The 21,720-nt window shown below is 39.7% G+C and overlaps 1 protein-coding gene across 2 annotated transcripts; it reads left to right on the forward strand.

Moving 5' to 3' along the window:
* Positions 1-463: 463 nt before the first annotated feature.
* On the forward strand, positions 464-18,113 carry LOC130185520 (myosin-1B-like). Of its 2 annotated transcripts, none has more exons than XM_056402021.1 (38): positions 464-684; positions 816-949; positions 1,124-1,280; positions 1,985-2,012; positions 2,095-2,209; positions 2,319-2,411; positions 2,773-2,836; positions 2,964-3,062; positions 3,206-3,309; positions 4,327-4,465; positions 4,588-4,706; positions 4,793-4,942; positions 5,027-5,197; positions 5,283-5,589; positions 5,687-5,754; positions 5,983-6,070; positions 6,150-6,267; positions 6,357-6,480; positions 7,619-7,755; positions 7,887-8,142; positions 9,425-9,667; positions 9,806-9,982; positions 10,605-10,750; positions 11,398-11,488; positions 11,586-11,975; positions 12,059-12,185; positions 12,290-12,408; positions 13,513-13,709; positions 13,790-13,973; positions 14,053-14,218; positions 14,322-14,446; positions 14,533-14,841; positions 14,931-15,134; positions 17,071-17,196; positions 17,275-17,445; positions 17,527-17,631; positions 17,753-17,848; positions 17,951-18,113. In XM_056402021.1, exons 1-38 carry the CDS (start codon positions 465-467, stop codon positions 18,092-18,094), a joined length of 5,811 nt encoding a protein of 1,936 aa, XP_056257996.1. In that variant the 5' UTR covers position 464; the 3' UTR covers positions 18,095-18,113. The 2 variants fall into 2 exon arrangements, with proteins under 2 accessions (XP_056257996.1, XP_056257995.1); XM_056402020.1 differs by having other exon boundaries at positions 464-680; positions 806-949.
* Positions 18,114-21,720: the final 3,607 nt, after the last annotated feature.

A 21,720-nucleotide genomic window follows, 5' to 3' on the forward strand; every position in this document is an offset into this window, starting at 1 on the left:
GTGTTGGGACCGTAAGCCCTCTAAGCTGTCGTCCTTAGCATTCATTGCTTTTTAATGGACAGTCTGAAGGATTACAATTGAAACTGTTTAAAAGTGACACAATACAGCTATACATAGACAGTTTGAAATACAAAATGGACATACTTGACTTTTCCAAAGTGGCGCAGAAACCATCTCCAAATATAGGAGAAGGAGAAGCCATGAAAAAGGCCAGACCACCGCTTATAAAAAGCTGTCTTGTTAGGGTGAGGGATGTCTGTGGTGTACTGTTGGAACAATTAACAACAGCACAGAACGGGGAGTCTTATCTAAAGGCCCTGAAACACTTGTTGAACCTTGTGGGATTCAAGCATCTTCTCTTTGGTCTGCAGCTCTCAGGTAAGTGCGATGCTATAGTACAACCGATGTTTAAAATTCTGACCAATATCTGTTTAGTCTTGTTAAGTTTTCAGTTTGTCTCCATCATGCAGAGAGACAAAATGAGTGACGCCGAGATGGAGATATTTGGGGTGGCGGCCCCGTACCTCCGCAAATCAGAGCGGGAGAGGATCGCAGCCCAGAATATGCCGTTTGATGCCAAAACAGCCGTCTTTGTGCCCGACCCGAAGCAGGAGTACGTCAAGGGAAAAATCAAAAGCCAAGACGGCTCCAAGGTCACTGTGGAGACTGAGGATGGAAAGGTGGGTGTAGTTTGTACCATTTTCTTTTAAGCCGATAATTACAATTATTACAACAATTATAACATCCCATATCTTTTTCTTTTCTTATTTCTGTCTGCAACTGGATTTTTGAATCCATATTTCAGGTTGTCACAGTGCACCTGGACGACGTCCGGCCAATGAACCCTCCTAAATTTGACAAGATCGAGGACATGGCCCTGCTGACGCATCTCCACGAACCAGCCGTGCTGTTTAACCTCAAGGAACGCTACGCTGCCTGGATGATCTATGTAAGAACAGCAAACATAAAATGAATATAAATTCTATTTCTAAAACAATTAAAAACCAAACCAACACTTTTCAAAATAAAACACATAAAATACTTTATGTGGCAGATATGAGATATAATATTTTGATACATGACCTATTACATTTTCACATTTTATTTTCCTGCTCATTCACAGACCTACTCTGGACTCTTCTGTGTGACTGTGAACCCCTACAAGTGGCTTCCAGTCTACAATCCAGAGGTGGTGGCCGGGTACCGGGGGAAGAAACGCCAGGAGGCCCCCCCCCACATCTTCTCCATCTCTGACAACGCTTATCAATACATGCTCACAGGTATGCTCTCATCATAACATGCCTGACTAATCGCACATTTGAATTATTGAAGGTCTCTTGATATTATTGTAACAGTAGAAGTAGACCAAACTGTCTTTCATTTTTGACATTAAACCAAAATAGTGAAATAACTCACATGTGATGGCAACTAATTAAAAGTTTGATGAATTTGATGATTTTGAAAATAAATCAAGTGTCAAATTTAACAGATTAAAACCTCAAATACAGCTGGAATATAATGAAAAATTGCTATATAATACTATACATGGCAACATTTCTGTTTTAAAGATATAAGAAATTAAAATTTATTATAACTAGACAAAATTGTCTAAAAGGACTGCAATATATGTAATTTGTTCACACTAAAACTAGACCACATTTTGACTAAAATTAGCCTGAAATGACAGAACAACAAAAATGCGACTAAAACTAATTCTGTTCCAATCAGAACAGAAAACAGGTATCAGGGCTTTGATGAAAGTTCGATTTCACACAACAGCATACCTTGATAAATAAAAAAAATAAAATAAATAATAATAATAATATTTACATGATTTTTCATGACTCAATTTAGACCAAGTTTGACTAGACTAATTAAAGTTTATTAAAATAAATCAAAATTAAATGCCAAAATTAACACACATTAAAACCTCAAATGCAGTTGAAATAAATGAGTGTCCAGCTAAACTCTTTCCTTTCCACAGATCGAGAGAACCAGTCTATCCTGATCACGTAAGTACGACTTAACGTGCTTGCCTACATGTACTGTCATTACTGTATTTCCCATCATTCATTTAAGCACTGTGCTCGTTAGTGGAGAATCTGGTGCCGGGAAGACGGTCAACACAAAACGCGTCATCCAGTATTTTGCAACAATTGCATCATTTGGAGACTCGAGCAAGAAAGAGCAACCTGCTGGCAAAATGCAGGTTCAGTACCTTTATGTCAATTTAACAACAGGTGATCAAAAACAATTTGAAATCATGTGCTGTAAAAACGACTTTGCAAATCACGTTATTTTTTTAAATCCCTTTGCAGGGGACTCTGGAGGATCAAATCATCCAGGCCAACCCTCTGCTGGAAGCTTTCGGGAATGCCAAGACTGTGAGAAACGACAACTCCTCTAGATTTGTGAGTTCAAATTTGATCTATACAGAACTCAAAAGTGCCCCTGATTGCACGTATTATTATTATTATTATTATTGTTGTTGTTGTTGTTGTTGTTGTTGTTGTTGTTGTTGTTGTTGTTGTTGTCGTCGTCGTTGTTGTTGTTATTATTATTGTTATTAATAATAATTTTTAAATCCTGTTAACATCTGTAATCACAAGAAAACAAACGTTTTATTTTGATGTAATGCGATAACTAACTTTTAATTTTGAAATAATATACAATAATGGCTGTTCTCAGCTTCCATGTGTCAGAGCAAGTTTCACTTGTCACATGCTGGAACTCAAACGTCAAACTAAAATAATAATGTAATTACTGTTCTAGGGAAAATTCATCCGCATCCACTTTGGAACAAAGGGGAAATTGGCATCAGCTGACATTGAAACCTGTAAGTTTTCTTCTATCAGTGTCATTCACAGATTTATCCAGATCTACAGCAGTGATATTCCACTGCTATTCAGAGTTTTTCAATATATAGTTTACAAGTTGATGTTTATATTTATATTTATGCTTAGACCTTTTGGAAAAATCCAGGGTGACATTTCAGCTGCCGGCAGAGAGGAGCTATCACATCTTCTATCAGATCTTGTCAAACAAGAAGCCTGATTTAATTGGTAAATATACTTTTAACTTGTGAACTTGATCAGCCCTGAATGATTATGAGAATACTAAAGCTGTAATTAATGCTGCATTCATACAGTTACTGCAGCTTCTGATCCTTCACAGAAATATCAATGCTGTCTCTGCTTCATTTCAGAGATGATGCTGATAACCACCAATCCATATGACTATCCTTTCATCAGCCAGGGTGAAATCACTGTGCTGAGCATCAACGATACCGAGGAGCTGATGGCCACAGATGTGAGTGAATGTTATGTACGGAAATATTAAATTAGGACTGGGCATAGTGGTTTAAATCATAAAATGAATAGAAATATGTTTCTGATATGGATATATATAATGATATGGCACTGTATGCAAAATCACATAAAATAATCAGGTTGACTCTGTTCCATGCAATACATCAGACAAAACCTAAAACTGTAAAAACTAATTTTGCTAGCTAACTAAATAAGTTTATTTGTATCGCACAATATCATATAAAGTGATATAAAAACTTAAATTTATGTAAATTGTAAATGTAAATTTTCCATCTTAAAATGTCGAAACAAAAGCAATAGAGCTGTGTATGTTGTGCAGTTATTTCAATCAGGAAACACTAATTTGCTTAACAACTAAACTTTTATTGCCATGTGCAAAGAGAGAAAAAGTGAAAGATATGACAGTATTTGGCGGTTAGACCCCATCATGATGTTATCATATGTGATAAGGGGGTGAGGCTGTGCAAAAATATAGGAACCCCACCCACCCCCCCACCCCCCGGGTCTAGACACTGGCGGTGGTCCTGGAGATAGGAAGAGGAGAAGCTGGAGATCTGGATGTGAAGAGAATGATGATGAGCTCAGCCTGACTGGATAGGAAGACTGGAGATGAAAGGGATGGAGGAGGGTCGCAGCAACTGCACTGAAATGACAGCTGACAACAGGAGAGAGGAGAACAGATTTTAAAGTATGACGGGGACAACTTGATTGGCAGTATGAGATCATGGCGCGATGTGATTGGTTCCTGAGCACCTGAAATCAGCTGATTACGAGGACTGGGGTGAGAGAGGGAGAATAGAGATAGTCTTCCTGATAGATCTTGCGCTAAGCTTCATTCGTCACATGCAGCATCTCATATATGATGTTATTTTAGAATACATTTTTATAAAAACATATTTTTATATTAGTTCTGTCTCCAACAGTAATGCATTGGTAGAAACAAACTAAAACTGACGGTACTAATCACAATAGTTCAGCATCTGTGTCTGTTCTGCAGAGCGCCATCGACATCCTGGGGTTTAACATGGAGGAAAAGGTGGGCATCTACAAACTGACCGGTGCTGTGATGCACAACGGGAACATGAAGTTCAAGCAGAAGCAGCGAGAGGAGCAGGCTGAGCCCGACGGCACCGAGGGTAACACTCCTGAGCTGTTACATAACTTTAAATTTAAACCAAGTCATGCTTCAGTCTAACTTTTATACTGTACACTTCTGAGGCCAAGTATGTGCTTTATGATTTGACCTGTACCTCCATAGTGGCAGACAAAGTCGCCTACCTCATGGGTCTGAACTCTGCTGATTTGCTGAAAGCTCTGTGTTACCCTCGAGTCAAGGTTGGGAACGAGTATGTCACAAAAGGGCAAACTCCACAGCAGGTACTGTGTGTTTCTGCGTCTGAAAACGTGTTAACTATGTTCATTCTGATTTAAAAATTCAATTCAAAGGTTATGTTTGTTTACAGGTGAACAATGCCATGGGTGCTTTGTCTAAGGCCGTGTATGAGAAACTGTTCCTGTGGATGGTCACGAGGATCAACCAGCAGCTGGACACCAAACTTCCAAGGCAGCATTTTATTGGCGTCCTGGATATCGCAGGGTTTGAGATATTCGAGGTAAACTGGATTCACCCTCATGAAAAAATCCAACAAATCTTTCCGAAATTGTCTGTATTGATTTAATCTTGTGGCTTATTTCAGATGAACAGCCTGGAGCAGCTGTGCATCAACTTTACGAATGAGAAGCTGCAGCAGTTTTTCAACCACCACATGTTTGTGCTGGAGCAAGAAGAATACAAAAAGGAGGGGATAGCGTGGGAGTTCATTGACTTTGGTATGGACTTGGCAGCCTGCATTGAGCTCATTGAAAAGGTACATTCCCCTAAATATGAATCCAAATATTCATATTAACACTAGATGAGTGTGTTCCAACACTAAATATCTGTCTGTCCTACAGCCTATGGGTATTTTCTCTATTCTGGAAGAGGAGTGCATGTTTCCAAAGGCGACAGACAGCTCCTTCAAGAACAAGCTGTACGACCAACACCTGGGGAAGAACAGCATCTTTCAGAAGCCCAAACCCTCCAAAGGAAAGGCAGAGGCTCATTTCTCTCTGATGCACTACGCCGGCACCGTGGACTACAACATCAGCGGCTGGCTGGAAAAAAACAAAGACCCGCTGAATGACACCGTGGTGCAGCTTTACCAAAAAGCTTCCCTCAAACTACTCTCTCAGCTCTTCGCCACATATGCATCTGCTGACGGTCGGTTCGCTTTTAAAGGCAGATATCACAAGATATATATAATATTACAGTGAGAATCCATTACATCAGTTACAGTCTTTCTCTTGTGTGTCTGTAGCTGGTGGAAGTAAGAAAAGCTCCAAGAAGAAAGGATCTTCTTTCCAGACAGTTTCTGCACTTTTCAGGGTAATAACCAATAATAAGACAGTGTTATTTTTTTAATTGTAATCATTTATGCATTTCATAATTTTCCCCTGCCTTAAATCTGTCCAAATTTCTGCATGTTAAGTCTTATAAATATTGGTATCTGCATTTTAAACACCCACCATGTGTTACTTTAAATTATTTAATGTAAACTTCATGTCTCCAAATTACCAGTAAGAAATACGTTAGTAACCTGTTGATGTCCTGCAGGAGAACCTGAACAAACTGATGGCCAACCTCCGGTCCACACATCCACACTTTGTAAGATGCATCATCCCAAATGAGACCAAAATACCAGGTAAAAAAAACAACAACAAAGAAACATAGAAAACCTTAATTACTTTTCAATGTGTAGCTAACCCGTTCCCTCCATTTAGGGTCGATGGATCATCATCTGGTCCTGCACCAGCTGCGCTGTAACGGCGTGCTGGAGGGAATCAGGATCTGCAGGAAGGGCTTCCCCAGCAGGATCCTCTATGGAGACTTCAGGCAGAGGTAACACAGCTTGCTTTGTTTCTGCTGAATAAACAGCAGAGTTCACTGGAGTATGAAACTGAACTTCCTGATGCCTCTGTCTGTGACAGGTACAGGATCCTGAATGCCAGCGCGATCCCTGAGGGGCAGTTTATTGACAGCAAGAAGGCTTCAGAGAAACTGCTCTCTTCCATTGATGTGGACCATGCCCAGTATAGATTCGGATACACAAAGGTATTTTTCAGAAACATCTGAGGTAACGTTTTATTTTACAGCTCCTGTATTTTCCAGCTCAATTCCTAGAAACTTTTCTCATAATTTCCTAAACATTGGCTGAAACATTTAGCTGTTAATTACGAGGATATTTCCAAGACAGGCTGACGCAATTTGGTATTAATTAAAAGCGAAATGAAGATAGTGATAATTGCTTCAGTTATTAAGTGTCTGCTAGATATAATATTTCACAAAATGACATCATTATCCATCAGAGTTTCCTAGAAACTTGTTTTGTATTCTTCATGACTTTGAGCTGTGACATTATTAATACTCAGTTACCGGTAAGTATTAATTTAATTGACGTTTATTCTGGTTGCATGCTGCCCTGCAGTTTTCACCTGCACCTTGTGTTTCAAGCTGATGACAGTCAACAAATAAAACACACTGTATGCTATGAAACTTCCCCGACTCAGCAGTTACATTTGCAAACATATTTCTACCTGATGTCAAAGACCAGACCTGTAAATTAAGTAACTCAATCAAGAATGAAGAATTTTTGTTTGTTTTTAAATGAAACTCAGATAGATACTGACATCTGTCTATGAACAGATTGTTTGTTTACCTTCTACACAACGTACCTTTCTTGGAAATATCCCCATAATTAACAGGTAAAGAACGGATAACTTTTTAGGAAATTATGAGGAAAGTTTCCAGGAAATGAGCTGGAAAATACAGGATCTGTAGAATAAAGTGTTATCATGTTCTTAAATGGGGGGACACTCATTGGTATGATGGGGTTTTCAGAGATATCAGCAACAGCAACAGCCTTTTCTGACATGTTTCCAGCTGCTTAGAGATAAACACTAAACCATATATTATGTTATGAAAAACTGAATTGTTCCATAATGTGACATCCATTTATTCATTCCTTCTTTCATTTAAAGGTGAAATGGAGTCCAGAGATTATCCTCTATAAATCCGATGCTAAACCGCCTAAAAGAACTGTATCAGTCTGACCTTCAGTGGAGCATTTTAGATTCGCATCAGCCAAGTCATGCCTGCATTTTAGCACAGAAAACAGTACAGTGTCTAACTCAGTCTAAAAGAATTCAAAAATAGTGAGTAAATAGTTCAGTAAAATCTTCACAACATACAGGTGTTTTTCAAAGCCGGCCTCCTGGGTCTGCTGGAGGAGATGAGGGATGAACGTCTGACTGTGCTGATGACGCGAATCCAGGCTGTGGCCAGAGGTTACGTCACCAGGCTGAGGCTCAAGGAGATGTCGAAGAAAAGGTCTCTGGCACATTCATTTCTTTATCAAAAGAAACAAATATCAGGGGAATTTATGTGAATTTGACTGATTTTACAGCTTCTTTCTTTCTTCTATTGAATTCTATTGATCGTTTTGTTTGTTTACTGTGTAGAGAGTCAATCTTTATCATCCAGTACAACATCCGCTCGTTCATGAATGTGAAAAACTGGCCTTGGATGAGGCTTTTCTTCAAGATAAAGCCTCTGTTACGGAGTGCGGAGGCTGAGAAGGAGATGCAGACCATGAAGGAGGAGTTTGCCCGGCTCAAAGAGGAGTTTGCAAAGTCAGAAGCCAGGAGGAAGGAGCTGGAGGAGAAGATGGTCATGCTCGTCCAGGAGAAAAATGACCTTTACCTTCAAATCCAGGCAGTATGTAAACACCCAAACCCAAGCAGAACAAAGTGGTCCGTGTGTATTGATTTAGTTCTCTCAGATAAAGACATCAGAAGGAAAAAATTCAGAAACCGGAAGATCAATAATGAGGTAAGATAAGAGGAAATGACATTGATGCCTGCAGGGAAATTGGACACTGCAGAAAGAAAATCCATCCAAATCAAAACAAAATCTAAAGACAAACAGAGCAGACAGAGTTATTCAACCCAAACGTGAGTTTTATTAGAACAGCAGTATAGAAAGAAATATACTGTATATATGAAACTATTAAAATAATTTGTATTTGTAAATACATCTTTATTTAGGTCCTTATTAATATTTATAAATAGTTACTACACATAGAAATAAAACATAACTATATTGGCCAAAAAGGTGTAGGCTGAAGGAATAGTTTACTGCACCTGCTCACTGTTCCATAGACAATATAACATTAACATATACTACTAAACATTTCATGACTCAGCAATACTCACTACTAGCCAACACATAGTCAGAGAAAATAAAAACAAGTAGAAGCAATAATGGAAAGAAACTTTCCATCACTAGGATTAGACCATACTATCAAACAAAAACTGAGCAAGAAGCAAGATTAAGAGTTCCTGTGTGTCATATATACAGAGACCAAAAGAAAAAAAACCTTTCACTACTGATTATGCAATGATAATGATCATATCTCGGTTTTATATTCATCTAACACCATATTTTTAAACCTTTTTTTAAATTTGCTAAGTGAACTACACATTCTTAACTCATTGTCACAACCTATCTGCAGGTTTACCCCTTTGACAGATATGCATCTTCTTTTTATTCTTCTTGCTCCTGTTTTTTAAATATACCTATTCTATTTTTCTGATTTCAAAATATGTAAAAATATGTGTGTAAAGATATACTGTATATAAAAAAGTGTAAAGATATTTAACAATATATAAAGATTAAAATACGTATTGTGATATATTAGAGTTTGTTCAATAGTCCAAACAAGACAAACTAATAAGAAAATGTAAAAAGAAACAAACAAGGAAATATAAGAACATGAAAAAAAATATAAAGAAAAGTATATGAATAAAGTAAAGATGTCAAAATGTGTAGATGTCTTACAAAGATACATAACAATGGAACCCATAATATGGAACAATGATGTAGTAGCAAGATGAAAAAGCTGAAAACAAAATTAAAGAAGAATAATAAAATAGTCTACAGCTGAATAATCCACCTTCACTGCACTTGAATAACGCACCACTGTGTCCCTATCCTTCAGGAAAGGGAGAACTTGTGCGATGCTGAGGAGCGCTGTGAAGGTTTGATAAAGAGCAAGATCCACCTGGAGGCCAAAGTCAAGGAGTTCTCTGAAAGAATGGAGGAAGAGGAGGAGATCAATGCTGAAATCACTTCTAAGAAGAGGAAGCTTGAGGACGAGTGTTCGGAGCTCAAAAGAGACATAGACGACCTGGAGCTCACCATCGCCAAGGTGGAGAAGGAGAAGTACGCCACAGAGAACAAGGTGCACTACGCTGTGTCAAAACAGGTTTTGATTTGAGAAGTTGAAGCTTTACGTGATGTACTTTGGATAAAAGCATCTGCCAAATGAGTAAATGTAAGTATATTAACGTGCTAGTGAAAAAGATGCTTCTCTCCTTAGGTTAAGAATTTGGTGGAGGAGCTAACTACTCTTGAGGAAAATCTGCTTAAGTCCTCGAAGGAGATCAAAGCTTTGCAGGAGGTGCACCAGCAGACTTTAGATGACCTCCAGGCTGAGGAGGATAAAGTCAACTCTCTAATGAAGACGAAGATCAAGTTGGAGCAACAGGTTGATGATGTAAGTGTAGAAATACAAAGTAATTCTTAATCCAGTTAATGACTTTAAAGGTCCCGTATTTTACACTTCTCCTATGTTTTATTTGAAGTGTTGATCCATAAGAAGATATATTTGTGGTACCAAAAGTACCAAAAACCATCTCAGTGGAGTTTTACATTTCGTCTCTCAGGCTTCTCTTTGGAGTTCTAGTAACAACAGGTCAGTCAGCCTATCAGAAAGGAGGAAACTCTGAATCTCTCCCTCTGATTCTGACTGTTTACTGGGTGGTCTAATAAAATTTTCAGATTTCAAACACTCAGAGAAACCAAATGCTGCAAGGTTGGATGGTGGGTCCATGGGTCCAAGGTGGGCTTGGGACGTGGCTGAGGTGACTGCTTTGTTGTGACATCACAAAGTTACAGAAGTCCTGATGGCTGGTTTTAAGGCTCAGTTTCTGAATAAAGGCCGTGTACATTTCTCTGTGGACTGAGCGCTTTGATACTTTCACAGTATTAATGTAGAACTAAGACCTGCTTTATAATCAAACAACACATGGACATCTACCTTTATACAATATGGGACCTTTAAAATAAGATTTGCATGGTTTCCCTGATTTGGTTTCTGATGTGAGCGTCTCTTGCAGCTGGAGGGCTCTCTGGAGCAAGAGAAGAAGGTGCGTGCAGACTTGGAGAGATCCAGAAGAAAACTAGAGGGGGATCTGAAACTGTCCCAGGAAACCATCATGGACCTGGAGAATGAACGACAGCAGATGGAAGAAAGACTGAAAAAGTATTTTGTTGATTTATTATTCAGGACCATAAATCCCAAAACACAAAGTGGATACCCTTAGGTCTAATTACTAAAGACTAACTACTGTTAGACTCAATAGGGTACAGGTTCGCACAGGGAAGAATATGAAATATATTACAGCAATAATGATGATGATAATGAAGGAGGATGTTTGTTTCACAGTGCTTCTGTATAAAAACCAGCATTTTAATATTGATTGTTCACCTGAACAGCAATTGTCAATCATAGATTGCGTTACATCTGCCAGACACATAAGTTATTCCTCATCTTAAAAGCCTTTTATCCTGTAACGTTAAAAATGAATAGATATTGTTTGAAATAGAAACAAGTGTGCAAGCTAAGAAGCTAAACAGGGTTATAAGGTTTCCTTATCATATAATAAAACTGGGACAGTTGTCATTTCATTCAGCAAAATGATGGTCACCAGCTACTACTAGCAGAGGTCTGCTTTTGTCTCCCTCTGTCTGAAATCAAAGACATATTGTTTCAAAAAGTACTTTGAATGTTGATGATAAATCTGCCGCCATTATCAATGTAAACTGCAAAGACTGAAAAGCATAGCAAGAATAAAAAATAGGAGCGAGGGGTGTCGTCTGCATTAATACAGAAAATTCATCTCTTTTCAGAAAAGACTTTGAAATTAGCAGCCTGCAGTGCAAAATTGATGATGAGCAAGCCCTTGGCACTCAGCTACAAAAGAAGATTAAAGAGCTTCAGGTATGATTTATCACAAGAGTGCTGCAGTATTTAAACACACCTCCTGTAATGTCTCAACAACCCCCTTTCTGTATAAGTGAATATAATTTCCCTGCAGGCTCGCACTGAGGAACTGGAAGAGGAAATCGAGGCCGAGCGCTCTGCTCGAGCCAAAGTGGAGAAGCAGAGGTCTGATCTGTCCAGAGAGCTGGAGGAGATCAGTGAGAGGCTGGAGGAGGCCGGAGGAGCCACCGCCGCCCAGGCTGAGCTGAACAAGAAGCGTGACGCCGAGTTCCAGAGGCTGCGTCGGGATCTGGAAGAGTCCACCCTGCAGCACGAATCCATCGCTGCAACTTTACGCAAGAAGCAGGCTGACAGCGTCGCCGAGCTCAGCGACCAGATCGACAACCTCCAAAGAGTGAAGCAGAAACTGGAGAAGGAGAAGAGCGAGCTGAAGATGGAGGCCGACGACATGGCAAGCAGCGTGGAGAGTGTCTTGAAAAGCAAGGTAATAGACTTTCTGTAGGGATGTAAACACGTTTTGTTTTGTTTTGCCACCTGGCTGATAGTAACCAGTGCTCTGTATCTCAGGCTAATCTGGAGAAACTGTGCAGGAGCCTTGAAGACCAAATTACTGAATACAAGACCAAAGCAGAAGAAGCCCAGAGGTCTCTGAGTGACTACACCACCGTCAGTGCTCGTCTACAAACACAGAATGGTAGGTTTCAGATATTAAAAACTGAAAAAATAAAGAAATAAATGCAAAAGAACATTTTTAGATTGACAGAAAAGTCAATTAACTTCTTCTTTTTCCTGAAATAGGTGAGCTCACACGTCTGCTGGAGGAGAAAGAGACCGCTCTGTCCCAGCTGACCAGAGGGAAATCTGTGGGGAGTCAACAAATCGAGGAACTAAAGAGGCTCTTGGATGAGGAAGTTAAGGTCTGAAACAAACAATAAAGCCTGATACACAGTCTGTTGCAGTCACAACAATGATTTATAACTGCAAAAGGGCTGCAATTAATTGTTTCTTTGGTTATGAATTGATCTTTTACCGATTACTTGTTTGGTCTATAACATGTCAGAAAAACAGTGAAAGATATGGACCACGATTTCCCAGAGATCACTTGTGCTTCTTTGGTCTGATCAACAGAGAGCTAAAGACGTCAAGTTTACAATAACATAAAAGTCAGTTGATCGATCAACAATTTATTAAATAATTGTTTTGCCAGTAACCTTCACTACACACAGTAGCAGCACATCATTTCAGAAAAAGTTGAAACCAAGAAATCCTGCTGTGATGTAAGTAAATTATACACTACATGCTAATCATGCTAATGCTACTTTATCGGCCAGGGTGAATGCTTGTTATTGTTTTAGGCAGAGGTGCAACGATTAGGCCATTAGTTGAGCAGTCGATGGACAGATAATTAATCTGCAAGCTAATGATCAATTACTCGATTAAGTATTTTTTTAAAGCAAAAATATGAAACGTCCCCAGCTTCTCCAAAGAGAGAATTTGATGCTTTTCTTTACCGTGGTCTGAGGGAAGTGATTGCTTGACAAAACAAGCAATTAGCAGAACTCACCCTGGACTTTAGATAATCATAACCCTGTTGTCTAACATCTTAAAGGCCAAATGATCAACTGATTATTCAAAAAATCCTCAGCACATCAATCAGAAGTGAAAACAATTTAGTGTTAGCTGTTGCCATAAAGCGCATTGTGTGTATCCCTGAGGTATAATATACACCGTTAGTGGATTTCCTACCTGAAACAGCAGATTTCTTTGAATATTTTAAATCGTGCACTTTTAACAACCATGTTAACGAGCTTGCAGTCTTCTTCCTCTGTGCTTTTCTTGGCGTAATGCTCCACTTCTCAGCACCAACTTATCGGGAATAGACTCTCACTGATGGCAGGGCTGTGTGTTGTATCACCGGCACACTTGGAAACAAAATGGAAATCCACTCATAATTACATTTTTACAGCAGCTGTTACTCTGGGAATAAACCACTTTGATGTATATGTTTTTGCTTTTGTCAGGCTAAAAACGCCCTGGCTCACGGTTTGCAGTCGTCTCGTCATGACTGCGAGCTGCTCAGAGAGCAGTATGAAGAGGAGCAGGAGGCCAAAGCTGAGCTGCAGCGCTGCCTGTCCAAGGCCAACAGCGACGTGGCTCAGTGGAGAACAAAATACGAGACCGACGCCATCCAACGCACCGAGGAGCTGGAAGAGGCCAAGTAGGAGCTGGGCGGTGTATCTTTCAAGTCAGTGCTGATTGATTCCTTATGCTTTAACACAATTCATCTGTGGTTCAAAGGAAGAAGCTGGCCGTGCGGCTGCAGGAGTCGGAGGAGATGACAGAAGCAGCAAATGTCAAATGTGCATCACTGGAGAAAACCAAGCAGAGGCTGCAGGCTGAAGTCGAGGATCTCATGGTTGAGCTGGAGAGGTCAAACGCAGCCAACGCCACCTTGGACAAGAAACAGAGGAACTTTGACAAGGTATTCCTCTTCCTGCCTTTTGTCTCTCCTCAGAAACAAGCTAGACTGGCTACACATGTTTTCTTTCTTCCTCTGGCAGGTTCTGGCTGAATGGAAACAGAAATATGAGGAGGGTCAGTCAGATCTGGAAGTCTCCCAGAGAGAGTCCAGACTGCTGAGTACAGAACTCTTCAAGTTGAAGAACTCCTACGAAGAAGCTCTGGATCACCTGGAGAACATGAAGAGAGAGAATAAAAATCTCCAACGTGAGAGCTCTGCTGGAAACAGATCTTTCTTTTTTGGGGGTACTGAGAAGCTGTGGTGATTGTTCTGTTTATTAACATAAATGTTTTTCTGCACATTTCATAGAGGAGATCACAGATATCACAGAGCAAGTTGGGCAGTCTGCTAAAACCATCCATGAGCTGGAGAAAGCTGCAAAGCAAACTGAACAGGAGAAGAGAGACACCCAGGCAGCTCTTGAGGAAGTAGAGGTTCGTATTACGTCCTGAAACGACAATAAACCCTCCAATATCAACAAAATAACCACAACCCTAAGTGTTTATTTCTCTCCCTGTAGTCTTCCCTGGAACACGAGGAGGCCAAAATCCTGCATCTCCAACTGGAGCTGAACCAGATCAAGTCAGAAGTGGACAGAAAGGTGGCGGAGAAGGACGAAGAAATCGACCACCTCAAGAGGAATCACCAGAGGACCGTGGACACCCTGCAGAGCACGCTGGACGCCGAGACCCGCAGCAGAAATGATGCTATCCGGACGAAGAAGAAGATGGAGGGAGATCTGAATGAGATGGAAATCCAGCTGGGTCACGCCAACCGGCAGGCAGCCGAGGCCGCCAAACAGCTGAGGAACCTGCAGACTCAGCTGAAGGTTTGTGAATGCGTTGGTAAGAAAAATGTTTCCACAAAGGGGCTGCTGATGGTGCTTTTAAATCCTCAAATTCTGGCTTTCTGTCTCAGGACACTCAGGTCCATTTAGATGAAGCGCTCCACAGTCAGGAGGACTTAAAGGAGCAACTCGCCATTGTGGAGCGCCGCAATAATCTGATGATGGCAGAGAACGAGGAGATCAGGGCGGCGCTGGAGCAATCTGAGAGAAGCCGCAAGCTGGCCGAGCAGGAACTGATCGACGCCAGCGAGAGGATTCAGCTGCTGCACTCTCAGGTCAGGAGACGTTATTTAGGACAGGAAAGGAAAGGACAGGGCAATTTTACAACAGGAGAGTACAGAAGGTGTCAGAAACAAGGTGCCAGAAGTGCTTGTCGGAGGGTCGAACAGTGTATGAAACCCCTCACCCCACACCTCTCTCACCTCCTTCTATCTCACTTTTTATTCTCTACTTAACTGTTTCTGTCACTTTTCATGTGAACAACTAAGTGCGACACCATCAAAGAGAGACTGTCTGAAAATGTGCATCATTATCCCCAAACCTCTACACCATCCAACCTGCTAGTGTAGTTGTTTTGAACAGCTATAAACACTTCAGACATGGTTGGACGATCCCATAAGCAAATGTTATATACTGTGTGTAGATATATTGAATTTCCATATGGAAATCCAATATATATTTAATATTTTCATATATATTATGTAAATATAAACAGTATATCCATCCCAAAGCCTGACAACATATGTTGATATTATATAGAGTGGGTTCCACAAGTCTGAGACCACTCTCCCAGAATGGGAAGAAAGACATGTTTCAATGCAGGAGAAAACTTCACACATCTATTTTGTGAGGCAGGTGCGTTGGAACAGCATGAGTGGATCCAAAATGGCAGTCAAAAAATCCCGCACACTGTCTCAGTCTGTCACAGTGTGCTGGATTTTTTTAATTGCTGAGATAGAGATGTTTAAAATGAATGAGAAACTTATAAGAAAAACATACAAGCATATTGAACATTTATATCTTGTTTCAATAAACTTGCATATATTAATTAAATATATTTTGTAAACATATATGGTCGCAACATGTTATACCATATAAATATTCATCATATAGATAGATACTTTATTTATGTTTATACTTTAACACTCGAACATGCCAGTCGAGCACTTACTATGAACTTTTAGTTCCCTTCTTTACCTGATCTCTTTCACTTGTTAAATAGATGTATCACCTACTACTTACACCAAGGTCTCCGACTGCACTGAAGCTTTAGTCATGTACTTGTAAGTTGCTTTGGATAAAAGCATCTTCCAAATGAGTAAATGTAAGATATTTGAATATATGTACATACAACATATGAACAGATGAACTAGTTCAGCCCCAGAAAAAGACACTGTCGTGCAATATGGGCAGTGTGGGATCCAGTTAAAGCTTAGGAACTCAAAATCAGGACATCGTGGATATTCTTTTGATTATCAGTCTCTTGCAAGTCCGCCAACTTTCTGGAGGACCCAATACAGAAACTTGGATATTGATCCCATTCTGTCTAACTTAGATACACTGCGAGAATACACTCTGTCATGTTTATTCATGATGTGGGAGATCTGCCAGACGAGCTAGTTCTTTTCAGACATACCTGGATATCTTAGATATCAGACAGCGGCTTCTTTACACCACTGTTTTGCACTCAGGAAATGGTCAGAGGTTGTTTACTGTCATTTATTTTTTTTTATGGATTCGCGACTCACTTGCTAATAATGCTGTGTGGTTCTAGCCTTTGTTCAGCTTGAGTCATCTATACTTTCTCTTGGAGGACTCTCTTAGAGTTGAGAATGGACATGTGCACATGACACATCGTGATCATGAACCTAGATACGTTGTTTACACAAATTAAGAAATACATCTAGTTTATTTAGGTTCATAAACGCCATAGTGGACTTTGTCAGAAAAAGATTTTCATCTGCAAAAACATAAATGGCATCCTCCACAGAGCCCTATCATAAGAGGTATGCTAGCACTAGCATGTAAAACTACTTACAGATATAACTTTCATCGTAGTTAAGTATGGATTGTGAAATTTGTATCATATCTGTACATATCTTTATATATCTGTAAGCAAATAATTCTTTTTCTTTTTCTTATTTGACCTTGGTACTAATCCACTTCAACTTTGAATTAACACCTTATATTTAAATGTTATGTATTGATCAGAACACCAGCCTCCTAAACACTAAGAAGAAGATGGACTCTGATTTAGCTCAGCTGCAGTCAGAGATGGAGGACACTGTCCAGGAGGCGAGGAATGCAGATGAGAAGGCCAAGAAAGCTATCATGGACGTAAGTTTAACTGAGCATTTGCTGGACTTTGAGGTTGTGTGGATTTAAATTTCACACTGAGAACCCATTTGCATTCAGGCAGCCATGATGGCTGAGGAGCTGAAGAAAGAGCAGGACACCAGCGCCCACCTGGAGAGGATGAAGAAGAACCTGGAGGCCACGGTGAAAGACCTGCAGCAGCGCCTGGATGAGGCAGAGCAGATAGCTCTGAAGGGAGGGAAGAAGGAGCTTCAGAAACTGGAAACCAGGGTACGAATCAAGACAGGACAAAAGCCATTCTGTAGAGTAGGAGAAGAATGAAAAGTAATTTAAACCTAGAATATCTTTAAGGTCCGAGACCTGGAAAATGAACTGGAGGCAGAACAGAAACGCAGCGGCGAGGCGATGAAAGGTGTGCGGAAATATGAAAGAAAAATCAAAGAGCTCACTTATCAGGTAAGAGGTATATGATCCGGTTATATAACTGTGTATTTCGTAAGTTCTGATGTGACTGCTCGAAGCTGAATGCATATGCAAAGTGAGACGTGAGAGTAAAACCTCAAATGTTTCATTTTAGGGTGAGGAGGAGAAGAAGAACGTGGCCCGACTCCAGGATCTGGTCAACAAACTGCAGCTGAAATTGAAAGCATATAAGAGGCAGTGTGAGGAGGCGGTGAGTAAAAATATGTGAATATTATGTGAACTGTTGCTGGCATGATGTGTACCTTGAAGAAAAAAAAGTCTCCTTCCCTATGTTGTTTTCTGTGACGCACAGGAGGAACAAACCAGCATCCACTTGGCCAAATTTCGGAAGGTGCAGCATGAGCTGGAGGAAGCTGAGGAGCGAGCTGATATCGCAGAGTCCCAGCTGAATAAATTACGGGCCAAGAGCCGTGATGTGGTTGGTAAAGGGGAATAGAAAAACACACTGGTACCATCCACTTTAGTAAAGATACCATTGTCTTCTGAAAACCATGTACCTCCACTTTCAGCTGGTGCATTGGAATTATGTTTTCAAGTATTCCGTCTCATTCTCGTGAAGGCGATACCTCAGTAACACCTCGAGGGAATTAGTTAGAATTTGGCACAAACGTCCACTTGGGCTCAAAGATGAACTGATTCGATTTTGGTGGTGAAAGGTTCATTTGTTCATTAACTGCAACTGGACTGGTTGGCAGAGGCATACAACAGGCAGTAATTCTAGTTTAGTTGTGTTTTTTTCTTAAAGGGAAATTCAATTTGTCTGTAAAAATCAAAGTCACCAAACGTGGAAATACATGGTTTTCTTTGGACAGCGATAGGGATTTGGTCAAAAGAGTTTCATGTTATTATATTATGTTGTTTGATCATGGGATGGCAGTGGAATAAACCATAGTGAAAGTGTAATACACAAACCTGACACAACGCTAAAGTATCATAAATCTTTATGTATTCAGCTTAATGGAATCACAGTTTTATATTATTACACATTGAAGGGATTCAACTGAGTTTATACATGGTGGACATGTAGAGTTCTACTCAGTCTGTGAAAACAGCTGTATAATGTCTTCTGTGGCTCTGGGAAGAGCGTAGTGTTAACTGAAAGCCTGGTTACAAACTGGGAATGTGGAGTGGGTCTTTACCAGACTGTAAAGGTCCAAGGAAAGATGTGACCAAGGTGCATTATAGTAAATGTAGGATGCAGTCTTTTTGGATCTTGCCCCATATTAGAGACGCAAAAACCTGCAGAACCATGGACCGCTTCACAAAGGAAGGAAAGAGAGAGAGTGACTTCATTAAGCTGTTTCTGCCTCTAATACCAAAAACAACAAGGAAAAATAAAAAGCTTATTACTCAGTGAGAAATTTAGGCCAGTTTCTAGTTTCATAAGTAATTTATTTCATAATTAATTTATCATTGTGTGGAAAGATTGTTGTGGGAGGGTGATTTCTACATTTATTCTAGTCCAAAATCTTGTTTTTGTGGCTGAAATAAAGAAGACACCTGCTTCAGAGAGGTGTGTGATTTGCAGTGCAGTAGAGTCTTCAGCACATGCTGACTGACAGAACACTAGGAGGCCTCTGAATCTGAATCTGAATGCACTGGCACTGGTGCATTGATCTGACATCAAATCCACACACAGTCATTACGTATAGTTGCACAAAACAACACATGAAAGTAGCTTGTGAGCCATGATAAATAAAAAATATCCTGCACATGTCGCATCAATCATGTTACTGACAGACGACGGCAGAGCTACACATATATGACAAGACACTAGATTTTGATGTGATGTTGTGTATTTCTTTATCATTCATTGCAGCACTAGAAATACTACTGGTTATTTACCAGTTTTTGAGACGCAACTATTTTTCTAACCATTTTTTTTGTTGTTGCATTTCCTGGAGACAAGATTCTGTGATATAACAGACAATATTTACACACGATCTATGGACAGATTTATTTCTCACCAGAGTTGGAAACATTTGATCAGTTTAAACTAAAGATTTTGAACTGAAATCAGAAGAATATCTCACATATAAACAGGATCTGGTCGCCGTTCTGTGTGGTTAATCCTGGGATCAGTGTAGACTGAGCTAAGTAAACAGTGGCCGCTCAACATGTTCCAGGAATAGTGTCTATGCTGCAGTTATTTATGCACTGACCTGAACTCAAATTTGATGAAAGTCTGTGTAACTGTGAAGCACTGTGAAATCAGACTGAACTTAATGATTAATGAATAATCTCTCATTGATCCTTGCTGCAGTCCAAACACATTTAATCCTAAGAAGGACCCAGACTTCAGTCAGTGGTAAAATCAGAGAAGGTTCTTATCCCATTCCAAAGAAAAAAAACAATACTCTTCAATTTCTTCCTTATTAGCTTGTTACAAATTCTTCACAGGCTGAAATGGATAAGAACTAATTCACCCTGCACCAATTGTCTGGTCTTGCTACCTGCAGTAGAAGTTGACCGCCAAAAGATGGAGACACTTTATTCACATTCAACATTATTCATCAACTGTTGTTTACTCCCTGGAACCAATAAAGGCCATAACATCTAATGTTTATTTCCCATGAGATGCTGGTTTATTCATTCACCCACATTCACAGACTGAATCTGTCAAGTAACTTTATTTTATCTTCTCAGAACAAAAAGGAAAAAAAACATGACTGCAAAAGATATGTCTACGATAATACTACTCCAGCTGTGAGATATTCAGGGGTGAAAGAAGTTACTCAGATCCTTTCCTTAAATAAAAGTTGAAATATCAGACGTAAAAGTATTAGGTATTGTCAGAAATGTGTTTTTATCACTAACAAATACATGTAAGAGCATTTTAATGATGCAGTTCTGTCAAAATGGAGCCAATTTTGTATATGCTGCTGGTAGATTAGTAGTAGTGCAGCATCACAACATATTAACATATCTTTTTAATTAATAAATTAACTAGTAACTAAATTTGTTAGGTAAAAGTACATATTTCCCCCTGAAACATTATAAAGTTGCACAAAAAGGAATTATTTGAGTATCTAAGTTCAGTACATGAGTAAATGGAGACATGCAGTTTGATAATAATGAGACCACACTTCTCTGTGCACATTGGCAGATAAAATGAAGAAAAGATAATGCATTAAACCAGCATGGTTACACTACTGCTGCTTTTAACTAAAATCTGAAGAACATAACTGATCATGAAAATCTGCTCATTAACACTGCAGTCACTCACCAATTCAACTGTATAAATCACATTAGCATCGGCTCACAGCTACAGCTGAAAACCAAGACAAGAGATGATAACTTGAAAAACACAGCACTAAGGTTCGGGTGTTGTAGAAGAGCCTGCAGGTTCAAATGGACGTCATGAAAATCCACTTTTTTTTCCTCCTGTCAGCGGTGCAGTAATCGGCAGCAGCTGGTATGTTCATGACATTTGTAGAAATCCCTGTGAAGAAGGGTTAGAGTTACTGCAGTGCATGTTTGACTTTCAGCAGGGGAGGGTTACGTACAAGTGCTGAAGGTAACCTCCAAGAGAGGAGACAGTACGAAGAGGAGGAGGAGGAAGAGGACTTGAGGAGCTGACAGGTTGTTGTTTGCACTAACAGAAACAGGACACTAAGTGGACAGGCAGGGACCAACACTGTCCACCAGCTCGTCAGCATTTTCAGGCAGGCTATAGGGTTATTCACTCACCACCTCATTGGGAGAGGAAGGCCTGTTATTCATGCTGAGCACATTACAGTTTTACACTGAGAACATAAAGTAAACACAGACTGTTAGAAGGAATTCAGATAAACTGGGAAAAATGAAGGAAAACAAACAGTATCTAAGGTTAAAGAGTTAAGACAAGTTTCAAGAAGACAAGAAAACTGTTTAATTTTACTTGAACAAGAAAACAAAGGCAAAGGCCAAACTGCAGCGATTGCACTCGAACTATCAGACAGTAAAGTTCTCAACAACTCTAACAATAATATGAAATCAAGCAAAACAGCATACCACCAAAACTGACTTGATTTTCACCAGTTGCCAAAAAGATGCACATATGAAGTCCCCTCATATAAATGG

Source organism: Seriola aureovittata, chromosome 17 (genome assembly GCF_021018895.1).
Source record: "Seriola aureovittata isolate HTS-2021-v1 ecotype China chromosome 17, ASM2101889v1, whole genome shotgun sequence".
Taxonomy (NCBI): Eukaryota; Metazoa; Chordata; class Actinopteri; order Carangiformes; family Carangidae; genus Seriola; species Seriola aureovittata.

What these genes read in the sequence shown, in the direction of transcription:
- LOC130185520 (XM_056402020.1), top strand. Translation starts at nt 465, where the DNA reads ATGCAGAGAGACAAAATGAGTGACGCCGAGATGGAGATATTTGGGGTG. An exon ending in ACGACAACTCCTCTAGATTT is followed by an intron (nt 2,412 to 2,772) that starts GTGAGTTCAAAT and finishes TTACTGTTCTAG; the next exon opens with GGAAAATTCATCCGCATCCA. An exon ending in TTCAGAAACTGGAAACCAGG is followed by an intron (nt 17,446 to 17,526) that starts GTACGAATCAAG and finishes AATATCTTTAAG; the next exon opens with GTCCGAGACCTGGAAAATGA.